Source organism: Diuraphis noxia, unplaced genomic scaffold, assembly GCF_037042655.1.
Source record: "Diuraphis noxia isolate RWA-SAM2 unplaced genomic scaffold, SU_Dnox_SAM2 contig0001, whole genome shotgun sequence".
NCBI lineage: Eukaryota > Metazoa > Arthropoda > Insecta > Hemiptera > Aphididae > Diuraphis > Diuraphis noxia.
Genome location: NW_028301711.1, coordinates 13,103,320 through 13,118,995, shown reverse-complemented (window position 1 = coordinate 13,118,995; position 15,676 = coordinate 13,103,320). Strand labels below are relative to the sequence as shown.

Here is a 15,676-nt window from a genome sequence, read left to right as displayed (position 1 = left end):
TCAGGAATTCCTTTAACCTGTAACAATATATCAATATTTTATTGAAATGAATAATATATTATAGCTATAAAAGCATCAAGCAAACAGCAAACTTTTGATACTTTTTCTATGTTGCTTTTATACCTCGATGTACAAAAGACAACACAACACTTCACCATATTAATTAACACAGTTAAACAGTTTAAAACTTAAATAAAATAGTTAAGACATAACAATCACTCGGCTAATGACTATGAAAACTATGATACTAGGGGGCCAAGAGCTACTAGCGCTCGTAGTTCACAATCACGCCGCATGGCCGGATATTACAGTGGAGATAGATATGCCGTTTCACAACCTGAGTAGATAACCGTGGTGGTACCGCAGCAGCGTGGCCATTAGAGACGCAGTTAATTTATCATGTAGATCCATAGAGTAATACAGAGATGCCATATCGTATCTCGGCAATAGAACAGTTGTGAAGACAAATGTTAGGTCATTCAACCTAATTGTGTGTCACTTTACAACCATATTTCAGCTAGATCGCGTTATTCACGGCTTCGCTTGATTGATAATACATGTAATAAACTGAAAAGTATAAAACTATACTAATTTTGAATAATATTGTAATTTTGTCTTTTTCGTGATAATTACTTCAAAATAAAGTTAATTTCAAGGAAAAATAATATTTCTGTTTTATACTACTTGACGATAGTTTTTGCTGCCATCAGCCCCGTCACAAGTCACAACTACCATGGGCACTGCTATTGGGGTGCTCCGGTGTTCGAAAGCATCCTATAGTTATTTTCATAGGGTGCTCCGCACCCACGGATTAATATACTAATTAGCATAGGCGCGCGCACAGGGTATGCAGGGCATGCCACTGCATAGTCTGCGGCTTTATGTGAGGGGCCCATACATAATATACCAAAGCATTTTTGATAATATTGATACGGAGCGTTGAACTCCAACGTTCCACGTCGTGAAATAAACAACAAACTGCGAGTATTGGTGATCACATTAATCTATTGCTATATCGATTAATAATATTTTTACAATGTTGGGGCAAGAAAGCGTCGATGTGCACCACCCAGACTTGATAAGTGAGGTGGCACAGTCAGTGGTGCTTGTGGCGAATCGGGCACAGGCCACACTCTATTTACAATTGTGGCGGTCCTGGACGGATACCACAAATATGCGTGCGGTGGATAGGTTTTACACAAAAATAAAAAACACTTTTTGTTTAAAGTCGCAGAAGTGCGGTGGTGTATGTTTTATTGTAATATTGTCGGTAGCAAAAACAAGTCACAGAGACAATAAGACGAGATAATAATATTAAGTATGTTGAGAGCAAACAAAGTGAACACACTAGTGTCGAGAGACGGTACGCGCGAGGACGGTGATGGTGCGGTAGTTGTCACTCAAAACGCGGCCGTGGAACTGACTTACTACAAGCCGGTTCGCGGTACCGGCGGTCGACATTTCCAGGCGCGCTTATCGCGTGTCGGTGTCGGCCGTCGTCGATTGGCGGTTGACAGAGAGAATAGACGGCGCGGGTTTCCGCGCAAAGGCCGTTTGAATTCAAACGACTATTACGCGGGACCGTGTCACAATGTCGGGTATGTTAAGTTTTTTACACGATGCACAGTGGGGCTAATGACATCATTAGCTGGCAAAAATATCTTTTATCGAATCGAATTATCTTATCATATTATTATATGTAATTGGTAGAGGAGTTCATTTGCCATCTAAAACTAGTTTCATGCATGTGTTAATGCTTAAATTTACTTAGTTTCGACAATCGTAAAGTTAGTCCCGGTAGTGCATCATTGAAATTTTACAATATAAACCAAATATTAAAAACTGAACTTTTGTTATTGTAACTTTGTGACTTTAATGTGCACAAACTTCAAACAATTATGGAGTTTCAAGCAACAGGTTTGTTATATTATGTTAATCTCATAATTATTTTTGTTTTTATATTGGATATGTAAATTACATTAAAACTTAGTGAAATAGTCCTAAGTTATTATTTTATGATTTCATAATATTGTCATAAAGTTTAAGTTTACCTAGGATTCTTTCCGAGCTTTGATTTTTGCGAAATATAATAGGTAATAGAGTATTCTATCGTATCAACGAAAAATATTTTGCACATATTTGCACTATTTAGTGTAAGTAGCTTCTGACGTCGGAGTCGTATTACAATTTCGTAAATTAATATTTTTTGTTATATTTATTTATTTATTCATTTTTTTTTTTTTTACTTATAAAAATAATGAATTATTTGATGAATTTGATTAATTTTTAATACCTAATTATTTTAGGATCGGGCTGTACTGATATTTTTCTGACTCGTAAATTCTTATTTCAAAAATTGAATGAATCTGGTGAAACTAAATTGGAGGATCAAGTTGTATTTTTAAAAAATATTTAGAAAAACGAACCAATTGTCCAGTCTAAAATATCAGAACTGCATAAAAAAATATCATACTTCGTATCTGATTTCAAAAAGAAGTGGTCAAATTCTTATAGGATGAAAAATAGATTTGAGACTAAAAACACTGTTTGGTTAGAAACTTCACTAGGTTTCCCAAATTATAAACTTTCTTCTGGCAATTCTGGAGTAGGTATACCAAAAGTTAGTTTTGACTCGGCGTCAGAGAGAACTAAGCGGATGAAAACTCAACATTTGAGAGCTTCATCTTTTACCGATGAATTGTGTCATGCAGCACATATGAGTTTGCGTGCATCAGGTAAAACTGATACGGAAAATTTGGTAAAAGAAGTTACCAGTACAACGCCAAAACGCGTTACTCGTTATAAAAAGGCTTTTAATCGATGGGAGACGTCAAAACGTATTGAGTTGCCACCAGAAGAAGCATTGTCTATGTTTATAGAAGCTGAACTTACGAAGTATCAATATAATATCATAAGAAACAAAGATAAGGAACGATTCCCATCATATAAAAAAATTCAACAAGCCAAAAAAAAAATGTTATCCAAAAGGCAATATATTTCAGTTACTGATTCAACAGTTGATATAAAACTGCAAGGATTATTAGATCACACAGTTTTACGCCTTATGCAAACTCAACATGAAGTGATTGAAAGACAAGACAATTTGCAAAGATTATGTTTAATTACTAAGTGGGGGTTCGACGGATCGTCTGGTCATTCTGAATATAAACAAAAGTTTATAAATAGTTCCACTAATGATGCAAGTATTTTTTTGGTCTTCACTGGTACCTCTTAGGCTCATATCTGGTGATCCTGATTTACCATCACAGTAACAAATTGTGCTTTGGAACAATTTGAGGTCTTCATCAACAAGATATTGTCGACCTATTAGATTTCAATTTGCTCATGAGACAACGGACCTTGCTAAAGAAGAGAAAGACTATATAGAAAGTCAAATATCTGAATTAGTACCCACATTATACGAAATAGTTGGCCGAATAATTGAAATAAACCACAAATTATTATTTACAATGGTTGATGGTAAAATATGCAATTAATTGACAGAAACAACTTCAACCATGAGATGTTTTTTATGTAATTTAACATCGAAAGACTTCAAAAATATTGAAAAGTGCAAAGCAGCAAAAATAATATGTGAGTCTGCATTAGAATTTGGTATGTCAACGCTACACGCTTGGATTCGTTTTTTCGAATGTCTATTACACGTAGCATACAAATTACCATTAAAAACATGGCAAGCTCGTGGTATAGAAAACAAAAAAGTCGCCGAAACCACCAAAAAAGATATAAGAGAAAAATTTAAAAATCAACTTGGATTAATAGTTGATAAATCAAAACCAGCATATGGAAACAGTAATGACGGCAATACGGCTAGACGTTTTTTCGAAAATGCAGATGTATCAAGCAGTATTACTGGAGTAGATATAGTGATAATCAAAAGATTTCTATCTATTTTGAAAACTATGGCTAGCGGTTATATAATAAATCTAAAACTGTTTGAAGAATATACTCTTAAAACGGCACAATTATTTGTAGAAAAATATCCCTGGTATAATATGTCACCCTACTATACACAAAGTATTAATTCACGGACCAACTATAATAGAAAAAGCGATACTCCCTATAGGACGGTGTCCCGTCAATAGATAGCGGATAATTGATAGCGCGACAATTGATAGCGGTCAATTTATAGCGCGTAAATTGATTACGAGCGACTTTTGATAGTATGACAATTTGTAGCGTCGTATAGAATTCAAAAATAATTTCAACCGAAAAAACCAAATAAAACCGATAAAATATATCATGATTGGAAACTTAATAGATATTACTATCTAAAATAATATGGATAATGAGACAATTCAATACCTACACTATAGAACCTGTACCATAAACTATATCAGTTGTCAGTCGGTACAACACCATACAACAGTACTACTTCTAACAATTACCTATATAATATAGTAATTTTAAAATGTCTTTAAAATATGTAAAAAGTGAAAGAGGTTCAAATATATTAGTTGATGAAGGTTTCATGTACCATTTCGAAAAAAATGGAGTACAAAAGAAAATATGGAGATGCGTACGTTTTAAAAATAAATGCCGAGGCTGCGTTCATGTTATTGGTGATATCGATAATGAGAAAATTTCAAAAAAAATTGACCATAACCATGTTCCTGATATTACTCAAATAGAAGTTAAAACTGCAATAAATGAGATGAAATTAAATGCAAAATGTAAATCTAATTCCACGCATTCAGTCATTGGAACACTTGCTTCTCAGGTACATACTATATTATTATTTCTTTAAGTTATTATTATTAATATTATTTTTATTATTAAGGTATCTGCTTCAGTTGCTGGACAATTACCGAATGTGCCAACTTTAAAAAGAACCGTTCAGCGAGTTCGTCAATCTCATTTAGGAGCTCCAATTAATCCTCAAAATTTTAATTTTGAAATTCCAAACCAATTCACGAAAACAACGAATGGTGAGCAATTTTTACAATTTGATAATAAATCTGAGACAAATCGAATTCTATTATTCTGTACAAAACGGAACCTCGAATTAATGGTTAACTGTGACAATTGGTTTTGTGACGGAACATTCGCATGTGCCCCTCAAATATTTCAACAACTTTATACTATTCACGCTGTTTATTATTCGAACGTTATTCCTTCTGTGTATGTTTTACTACCCGATAAAAAGGAAAATACATATAAATTAATGTTTCAAGCTTTAAAGTCATTAATATCTAATTTAAGCCCGCTTAATATAATGATGGACTTTGAAAAGGGGGCAATGAATGCTGTCAAATTTGAGTTTCCAAATGCATCTATAAATGGATGTTTTTTTCATTTATCCCAATGTGTATGGCGTCACGTTCAAGAAACTGGATTACAAAAAAAATATAGAGAAAATTCAGATTTTGCATTATACATACGAATGTTACCAGCTTTGGCGTATGTACCAACAAATAAAGTTGTTGATGCATTTGAGAAACTTTTAGACACAGATTTTTATATTCAAAATGAAGAGGTATTGATGCCATTAATAGATTATTTTGAGGGAAATTGGATTGGTCGTTTACACAGAAGTAAAAAAAGAAGAGAACCTAATTTTCCAATAAATATCTGGAACTGCTATAATTTAGTATCTGCTGATTTACCCCGAACAAATAACTCCGTAGAAGGGTGGCACAATTGTTTTTCTGCAATGTTAAACTCTTCATCACACCCAACAATATGGAAGTTCATAAATGCATTGCAAAAAGAGGAACAAGTAAATGGAATGAAAATAGAGCAATATGTTGCAGGAATGGAACCACCATCAAAAAAAATTTATAAAGATCGGAGTGCTAAAATCAAAAAAATTTGTTTGGATTATGATAATAGAACAATCGAAGACTATCTTAGAGGCATAGCACATAACTTCCAGTTACAGATATAATATTTGTAGGCAGCTAAATTTTAATTATGACAGACATGTAAAATTACTTATAAAATATTATAATATATTTTTTTTAGGCAGCTAAATTTTAATTATGACACGTAAATTATGACTTATAAGTTATAAGTTATAACATATTATACTTGATAATTTTTAGTTAATAAAGATTTTTATATATAATTTTAATTAAGGCTTGCAATATTTATTTTTTTGGTCATCTAATTCTTTAGTATGCTACAAATTGTCAAACTATCAAAAGTCGCTCGCAATCAATTTACGCGCTATAAATTGACCGCTATCAATTGTCGCGCTATCAATTATCCGCTATCTATTGACGTATATCCCTATAGGACAGTTAGGCGAGGAAGCGCAGGAGGTAAACAACAAAATTTTTAAAAGGTACAGAGAAGGATTCACACGAAAATTTTCTCGTCAAGTAACTAATGAAGACATAGTAAATAGGTTGTTAATTTCGTCAGATCCATTTATCACAAGTATGCACCAACCAATGAAAAGGAAATACATCCTAGATACAACTGTAATCCAGTTGTTACAATCGCCAGACTTAAATGATTTAGATTCATCTTCTTCGTAAATAAGTGAAAATTAATTAATTTCAATATTTGTCTTTATAATTTACAATATTTTTCTAAATATATGTTTATAACCACTTACTTGGTTATGTATTGTTATTGTAGTCCTATAGGATTTTATAAACACAAGTTTGAACTATATTTATGACGTGTATATGATATAAAATTAAAAAAAAATAATTTTTGCCAACTTTTTATGTCACCGGCCCCTCTGTGCGATGGTGGAGAACCGCCCGTCACCGGTACAAGCTTATATAAGCGGTACTCCGGTGGCAAAGCAAGTTCGGAAAAGATCAACTTATTAAAGTGTCTTATAAGGTAGTGGTGGCTCTGAAAAGAGCCGTTTTCTGAGTTGCTCGACTGAGTCAGTCGCCACGCGGAATCTATCGGATGGCCGATGGGTTCGGGGTCTTCGGACTGTCCTGGTCGATCGTCGTGGTTTCCAGTAGACAACCGTCGTGTTTCGTCCATGCGGCTTGAGTCGCTGAGTGGGTCGTAGTCTTGGTATCCGGCAACGGGTTCACTGGGTAATTGGTAGTTGGCGGATAACGACTTGTGCGTTGTACGTCGTTCGTGGCTGATGATCGTCGTTTAACTTGAGTTTCCAAATGACTCCAGTTCTTCGTAATTGATTGTTCAATTGTTGAAAAGTTGAGGTTTGGAATTGGAATGAATACATTGTCGAAAGTGTCTGGTTAGGTTAGGTTAACCTAAGGCATTTGTAAGAAAATTTAAATAATCTAAAGAATGAAATAGCTCTAATTTCTTAATCAACCCTTGAAAAAATTATTAAAGATTCTAAAGATTCTAATATTTCTTCATGCCAAACAGATATTATTACTGAGATATTTAAAACAGCTAAATTAAAGAATCGATGTTATAGTGAAAACTGGATGTTACTGTATCTGTTATTCCAAATCAGTTACAAATTTTATAACTAGGTAATGAAAAATATTACGTTTAGTCTTGTTTACTTACTGATTTAGATCACGCACTGGATATAAATTTTTAAAAGATCAAAATATTTTACCATTGCCATGTGTCAGTACAATTCATAAACATTTACTAGCCATAAAAATTGGTTGTGGGTTTGACTCTAATTTATTTAAGTTATTGAAAAAGAAATTTTCCACAAAATTTGAACATCAAAAAAGGGTATAATATTGCTAGATGAAATGTTTTTGAGGGAGAGTTGGGTGTAAATAGCCGTTCACTAACATACAATGGATTGGAAGATTTTGGAAATGGGGAAGTAGTAAGGAAAAATAGTAACTTGAAGGCAAACCACGGTTTAGTATTCATGTAGCAGAGCTTAGTTGAACATATGGTACAACCTATTGCTGTATTTGCTTTAGCTGGTCCGGTTAAAGGTAGCTCATGAAATAAATATGTTGCAAATAACTACTACATTTGTAAAATTAACTTAGTTGAACTCTTAAGCTGATAGTTAAGGACATCCTATTAACGGAAGATGCTGGTGCACACGTTGCTGGAATTACTTGTGATGGGGCATCAACAAACCGCACTAAGTGGAATTCATTAGGAGTATTAATAATTTATTTAATTACAAAATATATTCATATTTTAACTCATTTATTTAGATTAAAAAGTTTCAGCAATAAAGGATAATTTCAAAAATCCGTTTAATGCTACCAGAAAAGTTAATGTTTTTTCTGACGCACCTCATCTTTTGAAGAATATCAGAAATTTGATTGTTTCAAAATAAAACTCTAACTGTAAAATTAAAAACAATATACACTCTATCACTTATAAACAATCAAATGTATAATGAGTATTATCAATCTGATTTTAGGTTAATCCATCAAAACCATAAAATGGGAACATTATTTAAATATTTTTAAAACAAAAGGTAGCAGCCTCACTAAAGTCTGTCCAAAATTGACAAAAAATCATTTTGAATTAAATAATTTATCAAAAATAAAGGTCAAATATGCTGCACAGGTCTCATTTTATTTTTGTTGATCAGTACCTAATAACTAAGAATAGGTACTGTTAACAAATATTGAAGTATATTACATTTTTAGAAGATCAACAGCTGTAGGTATAGATTTTTATAGAACCAAAAATGTTGGAGGTTTTAAAAACTCTGAAGAAACTGTTAATTTTACTCTGATTATAAATGATTTAGTCGATGCTTATATCGAAGGGACTGGAACCGTACCGAAATGGACCGGTTTTGGACCGGAACCCTTAAATATATTTTTTTAGTAACCAAAACCGAAACCGAAACCAATATATTTTTATGGAGGTTTTTACGGTTCTTTTCGGTTAGTTCGGTAAGTTCCACAGTTCCCAATAACGATCAGCTACTTTCAACCATTGTTCTTTTGTTGGGTTTAGCATGTACTCTGGTTGCAAATTTTCCCAAATTGCTTTAGAAGTTTCAAATATAATTCTTCTAATCGTAGTATGACCTCTAAGAAAATAATAACTAAGGGATTTGAAGGAACCTCCAGTTGCATAATACCTGAAAATAGTTCACTCGATAGTTAACTTTTGGTCTATAAATTAATTAATACAAAAATTTATTATTAATAATATAAAGTAGTTTATTAAATATTTTTAACAATGATAAATAATAATAAAAAGTAGGACTAGCCTATAGTATTATATTAAAATAAAATATTATATTCATTTAGCGCACTTTTTATACATGACAATTAACTTTTTTTACAACCAATCGTAAATGATATAACTATAGTAAACCTATTCAAATTCAATAAATTTTTATTTTTTTTAATAACTTACATTTTTTGCGTTTTTAATTATTTAACTTTTATATTTATCATTGCAGTAGCTGACTGTAAAGAACGATGGAAAAATTTAAGAGGGTCATATACACGTCATCTGAAATCTAGCATTGGTCCGTCTGGTAGTGCTACAAAATCAAAGAGACCGTATTACCTTGCAGAGCACATGCAATTTTTACAACCATTTACAAAATCACGCAAATCTGTTTCGTCAATCAGTAATAGTAATAGACCATCCTCACAAATATCTAACAATTCGTCCGAAGATTTTATTGAAGAAAGTGATAGTTCTGTCAACTTGCCTGAAACACCTGAAGATGAAATAAGATCAGATAATCAGTATGAACCCGATGGCATCCAATCAACAAGTTCGTTATGTGATGAATTATTCAAACCTCCTAATAAACATTTTAAAACGTCCAAACAATCTATCTCAATATCTGATGGGAACAATTCGGCTTATGAATATTTTCAATCCAAAAAGAATACCAGTAAAATAGTACATGAGAACAAGCCTCAAGATCCGGAAGTGTCTTTTCTAATGAGTGTTCTGCCCGATTTCAAAGAAATGAACGCAGATCAGAAAAGGCGATTTAAAATTGGAATTCTTAATTTGGCTGGGAACATTTTAAATGAAAATACATACAAACCTACTTTAGAGCCTTTTAACAACCCTACATCTTCGGCATCTTCAACTATGTATATTGATCAACGAAGCACACGTTTTGAACCATCGTTAAACGACCAAACATCAATAACCTACGCATTGACAGACTGTACTCAAAATGTCTTAGCTGAGTTTCTGAAATATCCCACAAAATAAAAGGTATAATTACTGATTAGTTTTGATTTCGTCATTCATTTTATTGTATATATTATTATATCTAATTTTATTTATTTTTATTAGAATGTATAAAAAGGTTTTTATGCTAGAAAGGTAGAATTTTTTATTTTATTTGAACAAGTATTTTTTTTTTTTTTTTAAATGTTGAGTTTTTCAAGTGTTTAATTTTTATTTTGGATTAAATAAAATCTTTCTTGAATCTAATGATTTCTTATTTTGAAACCTGATTTATTACGATTTTATTTAAAAACTTACCTTAAAGTGATTAAAAGGCGCTCTTCTGGTGAAACTGAGTCTCTAAAATTAGTATCTTGCTTCCTAATCGATGGACCTACTTTTTGAAGTAATAAACTAAATGTATTTGTATTCATTCTATAAAATGATTGGAAGCGCTCAGGATAGGTATGTAATTCTTTGAATACATCAAAAACACTACGTTTAATTTTTTGATTCTTTTTCCAATATGGATGAACCCAATACCGTCTTTTTTTATTATTTGCGTTATTAACATTGATTAAATTTACTAAAGCCAAAAAACTTTCGTCATCCGATGAAGAAGAAGACATATTGACAACTGGTGTTACTAGTTTCTAGATACATAGGTAGGCGTTGTGTCACACCATTCGTCATTTTGTTGTTACGTGTTTGCTATATCACTTGCCACGCCACACGTAACGTTACTCTCGTGGGCGCTTGGCCTTAGTGGTATCAATTATTATTAACGACGCCAAGCGCCGTCGTCAATAACGCAGCTGTGAAATTTTCGATAACATTATATTAATATCATATTATTTCGTTGTTACTATAATAATTGTTTGTTAAAATAGTATTAGTTTATTTTAATAATGGATAGAGGGAATATCTTACTCAGATGTATAAGAAGTAATAACAATAAGACGGTGTATATTAAATTTATGTTTGTACCTACTATAAAATATCTATTGGATTTTTGAACCGAAAAGAACCGTAAAAACCTCCATAAAAATATATTGGTTTCGGTTTCGGTTTTGGTTACTAAAAAAATATATTTAAGGGTTCCGGTCCAAAACCGGTCCATTTCGGTACGGTTCCAGTCCCTTCGATATAAGCATCGACTAAATCATTTATAATCAGAGTAAAATTAACAGTTTCTTCAGAGTTTTTAAAACCTCCAACATTTTTGGTTCTATAAAAATCTATACCTACAGCTGTTGATTTTCTAAAAATGTAATATACTTCAATATTTGTTAACAGTACCTATTCTTAGTTATTAGGTACTGATCAACAAAAATAAAATGAGACCTGTGCAGCATATTTGACCTTTATTTTTGATAAATTATTTAATTCAAAATGATTTTTTGTCAATTTTGGACAGACTTTAGTGCTTATTTTGGGTGTACTTCTTGCATTGAAGAAGGAGATTATATAGAACGCCGAGTTGCTTTAATTGGAACAAACGCTCCATTAAGAACAAATGAAACTTTTAGAAATCAATCAATTGAAGAATATCATAAAGGTGATTCCCCCTTGCTTAAATTACCTATTAATATAACTAACATCGTTTGCTTAGACTACATGCATTGTGTGTGTCTTGGGGTCACTAAACGTTTAATAGAATTTTGGATTAAAGGGAAAAGGGATATAAGATTAACAGATGAAAGCAAAGAAGGAATAAATAATGATTTAAAAATGTTAAGGCCATATGTGCCATCAGAGTTTTGTCGATTACCACGGCCAATAGATGATATAGAGTACTGGAAGGCTACTGAATTGCGTAGTTTTGTTTTATATTCAGGAGCAATTGTTTTAAAAGGTAAATTAAATCCTGAACTTTACAAACATTTTTTGTTATTGGTATTTGCAACTAGAATTTTAGTTTCACCAAATACTTGTTATAAATATAATTCTAAAGCATCAGAATTATTAGTACAGTTTGTGAAAAGTTATGGCTTATTATATGGCCATCATTATATAAGTTATAATGTCCATAGTTTAATTCATTTACCCTTCTTTACATTATTGCATGGGCCACTTGATAACTTTAGTTCATTTAGGTACGAAAACAACTTACAATATATAAAAAAAATCTGTTAAATGCATAAAATACCCTCTGCAAGAAGTTTACAATCGAATAAATGAAAAACAACAGTTAATCAATCAAAATTTGCAATTAATTTCACCTTCTCTCATATTATATAAAGAAATTTACCATCAAAGCCTTCCATTTTTAGCCATCTCAGACAAACTTTATCAAAAATGTATTTTTCAATGTACTAAGACCACCATAGATGTTACGAAAGAAAAAGACCATTATTTTTTGTGCCAAGATGATTCATTAATTACTATACAAGATATTATAAAACCTAAACACAAACCATTACAATTAATGGTAAAAAATTTTATGAATGTTTCAGAATTCTGTAATAAACCTTTTTCATCGTTTTTAGTTGGAATTTTTGTAGTTGATACTAATGTTTTATGTAATTTGTATTCAATATGCGAGAGTGATCTAAAATGTAAATGTTTTTTTATTAAATTATCAAATAGTAAGGCAATTATAATATCATTATGTCATGAAATATTTTAAGTACTGTGGAACTTAAACTAGTTACTATATCTTATACCAAAAAATGTTTTGTTATCAATTTTTATTGTATATAATGTACTGTATATGTATTGATTTTAATATCAAAATAAATGTTTAGTAAGTCTAATTTGTTTTCTGTTTTTTGTTAATCTGCGTTTTAAGTACCTATCTATTTTATTTGATAGAACTTACGAATAACATTAGTAGGTAAGTATTCGAGAGTCAAGACACATCAAAGGTATATTTTACAAATGATATCATACTGAAGAATTTCATTGATGTTCACTGATATAATATAGATAATTAATTAGTGTGATTTATTATCTATATCTGTTATGACTATATTATAGTCATTTATAAATGGTATAATGTATGATATGATATACATCCGATATATCTTATTGATGTTAAATAAATATATAATATTTATGTTATTTTTAAGTATTTTAAAACTTTTTTGGAACACAAATTACCAGTTTTATTAATGTTTTTTTTTATGTTTCGATAAAACATAATTTTTACATAAAATTGACGTTTACTATTTTGTTATATTTATGTAAATATAACATAATTACCAAGTAAATTTTCGCGGACATATGCAGTTCATTTAATGTTAAATTTACATCACTTTTACGATAATTTTTAAAGTTTTAAGTAAACTTCAAACGTTTATAAAACATAAATATTACAATTTTTTGCACAGTGGGAATACTTTATTCGTAAAATCTGTATATATAAATAAATAAATATATATATATATATATATATATATTGATCAAACGAATAGAAATTTGAAAACTATAAATACTCATTGAAACACATTTTTAAGAATATTATTGAAAATAATTCAGACTAATTTAAATTTTGCATGATATGTTTTAGATAATAAATAATAATAATATTACATTAAAATACCACTCTGTGTGTATTAATAAAACAAATACAAAAAAAATGCCTTTGGCCAAGTACTTGCCAGGTTCTGATACTCGTTTGGCAATTTTTTCCCAAGCATTGTCTATTACATTTCTATTACTGTAGTCAGAAATACTATGGTCATAAATACAAGGATGTTCTTCAATTACACCAACAAAATGTATGTTAAAATCTGGATCGTCTTTCATTTTTAACTTGGAAAATTAAGATAAGAAAAGTTATAAAATTAATAAAATAATTAAAATAACAATATTTTCCAAAACACTTGTCACTCTAGTCGGTAAAAGCACGTAACACGTGGCAAAAAATGGAACACGCTGCATTTGAATGACACCGAAGTAACATGTAGTTTGTCATATCACTGTCGTATCACTTTAGTTGGCGTTAAATCTATTAATTACATTGTTTTGATACAAAATAGCGTGCTAGATGCATACTACTTACTACTTCCCTTGCCACGCCACACGTCACGTTACTCTAGTGGGCGCTCGGCCTAAAAATAGCTATAGTCGGGGGCACGAAAAGTGGCGTGTGACCGACGCGATCCAAGCGGTTAAATCGTCTTATGGGTTCTTAAACGGCCAAAACCAATTGCTGCGCTTTTAAAAAAATATTTTCATATTATTTATAATAATAAAAACCAAAACAACAAAATCGTACTATTAAAGTAAAAAATTTAATTTAAAAGCATCTTATCATTTTATATATTTATAAATTATTATTTTTACAAAATACTATAAACAACATATAGGTATACAATTTTAATTTACCTAATTAAAGTCAAAATTAGTTACCAAATATGTCTTCATCATTATCTGTGTCTTCATCATCACTTGAATCACCTGGTAATATGGTCAATATAATCGGTTCTAATATGACATCCCTGTGAACTTCTTTTTCATAGTCTTGCCATTGAATAGTTTCTGCATGTCGTACACATTTCTCTCAGTCTTGCACAGTCACTGAATCTAACGCTTCGTGAGTCAGACGTTCAATGTCTACCATCTTGAACGTATTATTTTTTTTGGCAACTTCATTTTTAAATTGAGCCCAAATCAACTCAATAGGGTTATACTGGCAGGGATATGGATTGTATCACCTCATGACCTCTTTCTAGTGCCAACTCATCAAGAAGATACGATTTTTCACGTCGCATTATATTTTTGACCTTCATTTTAAGTTCGGCCAATGTTTCTAGATTACTGTAGGGAATATTTTTATCGTTAAGCCATTTTTTTACATCCGATTTTCTAGAATTACTCTCAGGATAATTTTCAGCCAAGGTCGAATGATATGATGCGTTATCCATAACATTAATAGAGGACTCTTCAAGATGATTCAGTAATTCAAGAAACCATTCTTTGTACACCTCATAATTCATTTGGTTATGGTAGTCTGTAGTATTACTAGTGTTACTACGAAAAACTAATTTTGAATCCTTAATAAATCCGTAGCGGGCGCATCCTGCGTGACATACAATCAGTCGACCACCCTTGCCAGTTGGAACCTTTAATCCTTCGGTACCTTCATTGTTCTGCCAAATAATGGATCGTGAGTGATTTTGATTAACCCAAGTCTCATCAACATATACAACAGGGTGACTATCGTTATTTTTACGCAGTGTGCACATTTTTCTGAGGAATGTGCACCGTAGAGCAACTATGTCTAAACGCTCCATTAAAAATTTGCGACCGTCATTACACTTCTTAAATGAAAAATTCAAATTTTTAAGAACGCATCGATTGACCTAACGCTTACGGTGTAATTATTCTTTTCTCGGTAAGTATTGAGTATGGACAAGGCAGTCGGGTACTCACCTCTATCATAAAAGTCGTGAATAATTCTTCTGACTATATCTCCATCAAAATCATCCAACTCAGTTTGAATTTTCGCGCGTTTGTATGTTTTACGCGGAGATTTAAAAAATGGAACGACACGCGACACGTTGTTCATCTTGCGTGTTTTCTGATTTTGTCGCTTCGGAACAAATGCGGCTTACGGTGCGAAGCGAAATTCCACATGCCTGAAATGTAAGGTCTTGAGCACATTGTAACGAGAAAT

General features: G+C 31.4%; 2 protein-coding genes and 1 pseudogene across 2 annotated transcripts; 2 read left to right on the top strand and 1 right to left on the bottom strand.

Moving 5' to 3' along the window:
* Positions 1-5,029: 5,029 nt before the first annotated feature.
* On the top strand, positions 5,030-5,908 carry LOC149059776 (uncharacterized). The gene has a single exon (XM_089217902.1). It carries the CDS (start codon positions 5,030-5,032, stop codon positions 5,906-5,908), a length of 879 nt encoding a protein of 292 aa, XP_089074028.1.
* Positions 5,909-11,445: 5,537 nt separating this feature from the next.
* LOC149059775 (uncharacterized) lies at positions 11,446-12,557 on the top strand (annotated as a pseudogene).
* Positions 12,558-14,684: 2,127 nt separating this feature from the next.
* LOC107171365 (uncharacterized) lies at positions 14,685-15,568 on the bottom strand. Its single transcript, XM_015521604.2, has 2 exons — positions 15,374-15,568; positions 14,685-15,320 (listed from the first exon to the last, which is right to left on the bottom strand). Exons 1-2 carry the CDS (start codon positions 15,566-15,568, stop codon positions 14,685-14,687), a joined length of 831 nt encoding a protein of 276 aa, XP_015377090.1.
* Between the last annotated feature and the right edge of the window lie 108 nt (positions 15,569-15,676).

What these genes read in the sequence shown, in the direction of transcription:
- LOC149059776 (XM_089217902.1), top strand. Translation starts at nt 5,030, where the DNA reads ATGGTTAACTGTGACAATTGGTTTTGTGACGGAACATTCGCATGTGCC.
- LOC107171365 (XM_015521604.2), bottom strand. Translation starts at nt 15,568, where the DNA reads ATGAACAACGTGTCGCGTGTCGTTCCATTTTTTAAATCTCCGCGTAAA. An exon ending in GAGAAAAGAATAATTACACC is followed by an intron (nt 15,321 to 15,373) that starts GTAAGCGTTAGG and finishes TTTTCATTTAAG; the next exon opens with AAGTGTAATGACGGTCGCAA.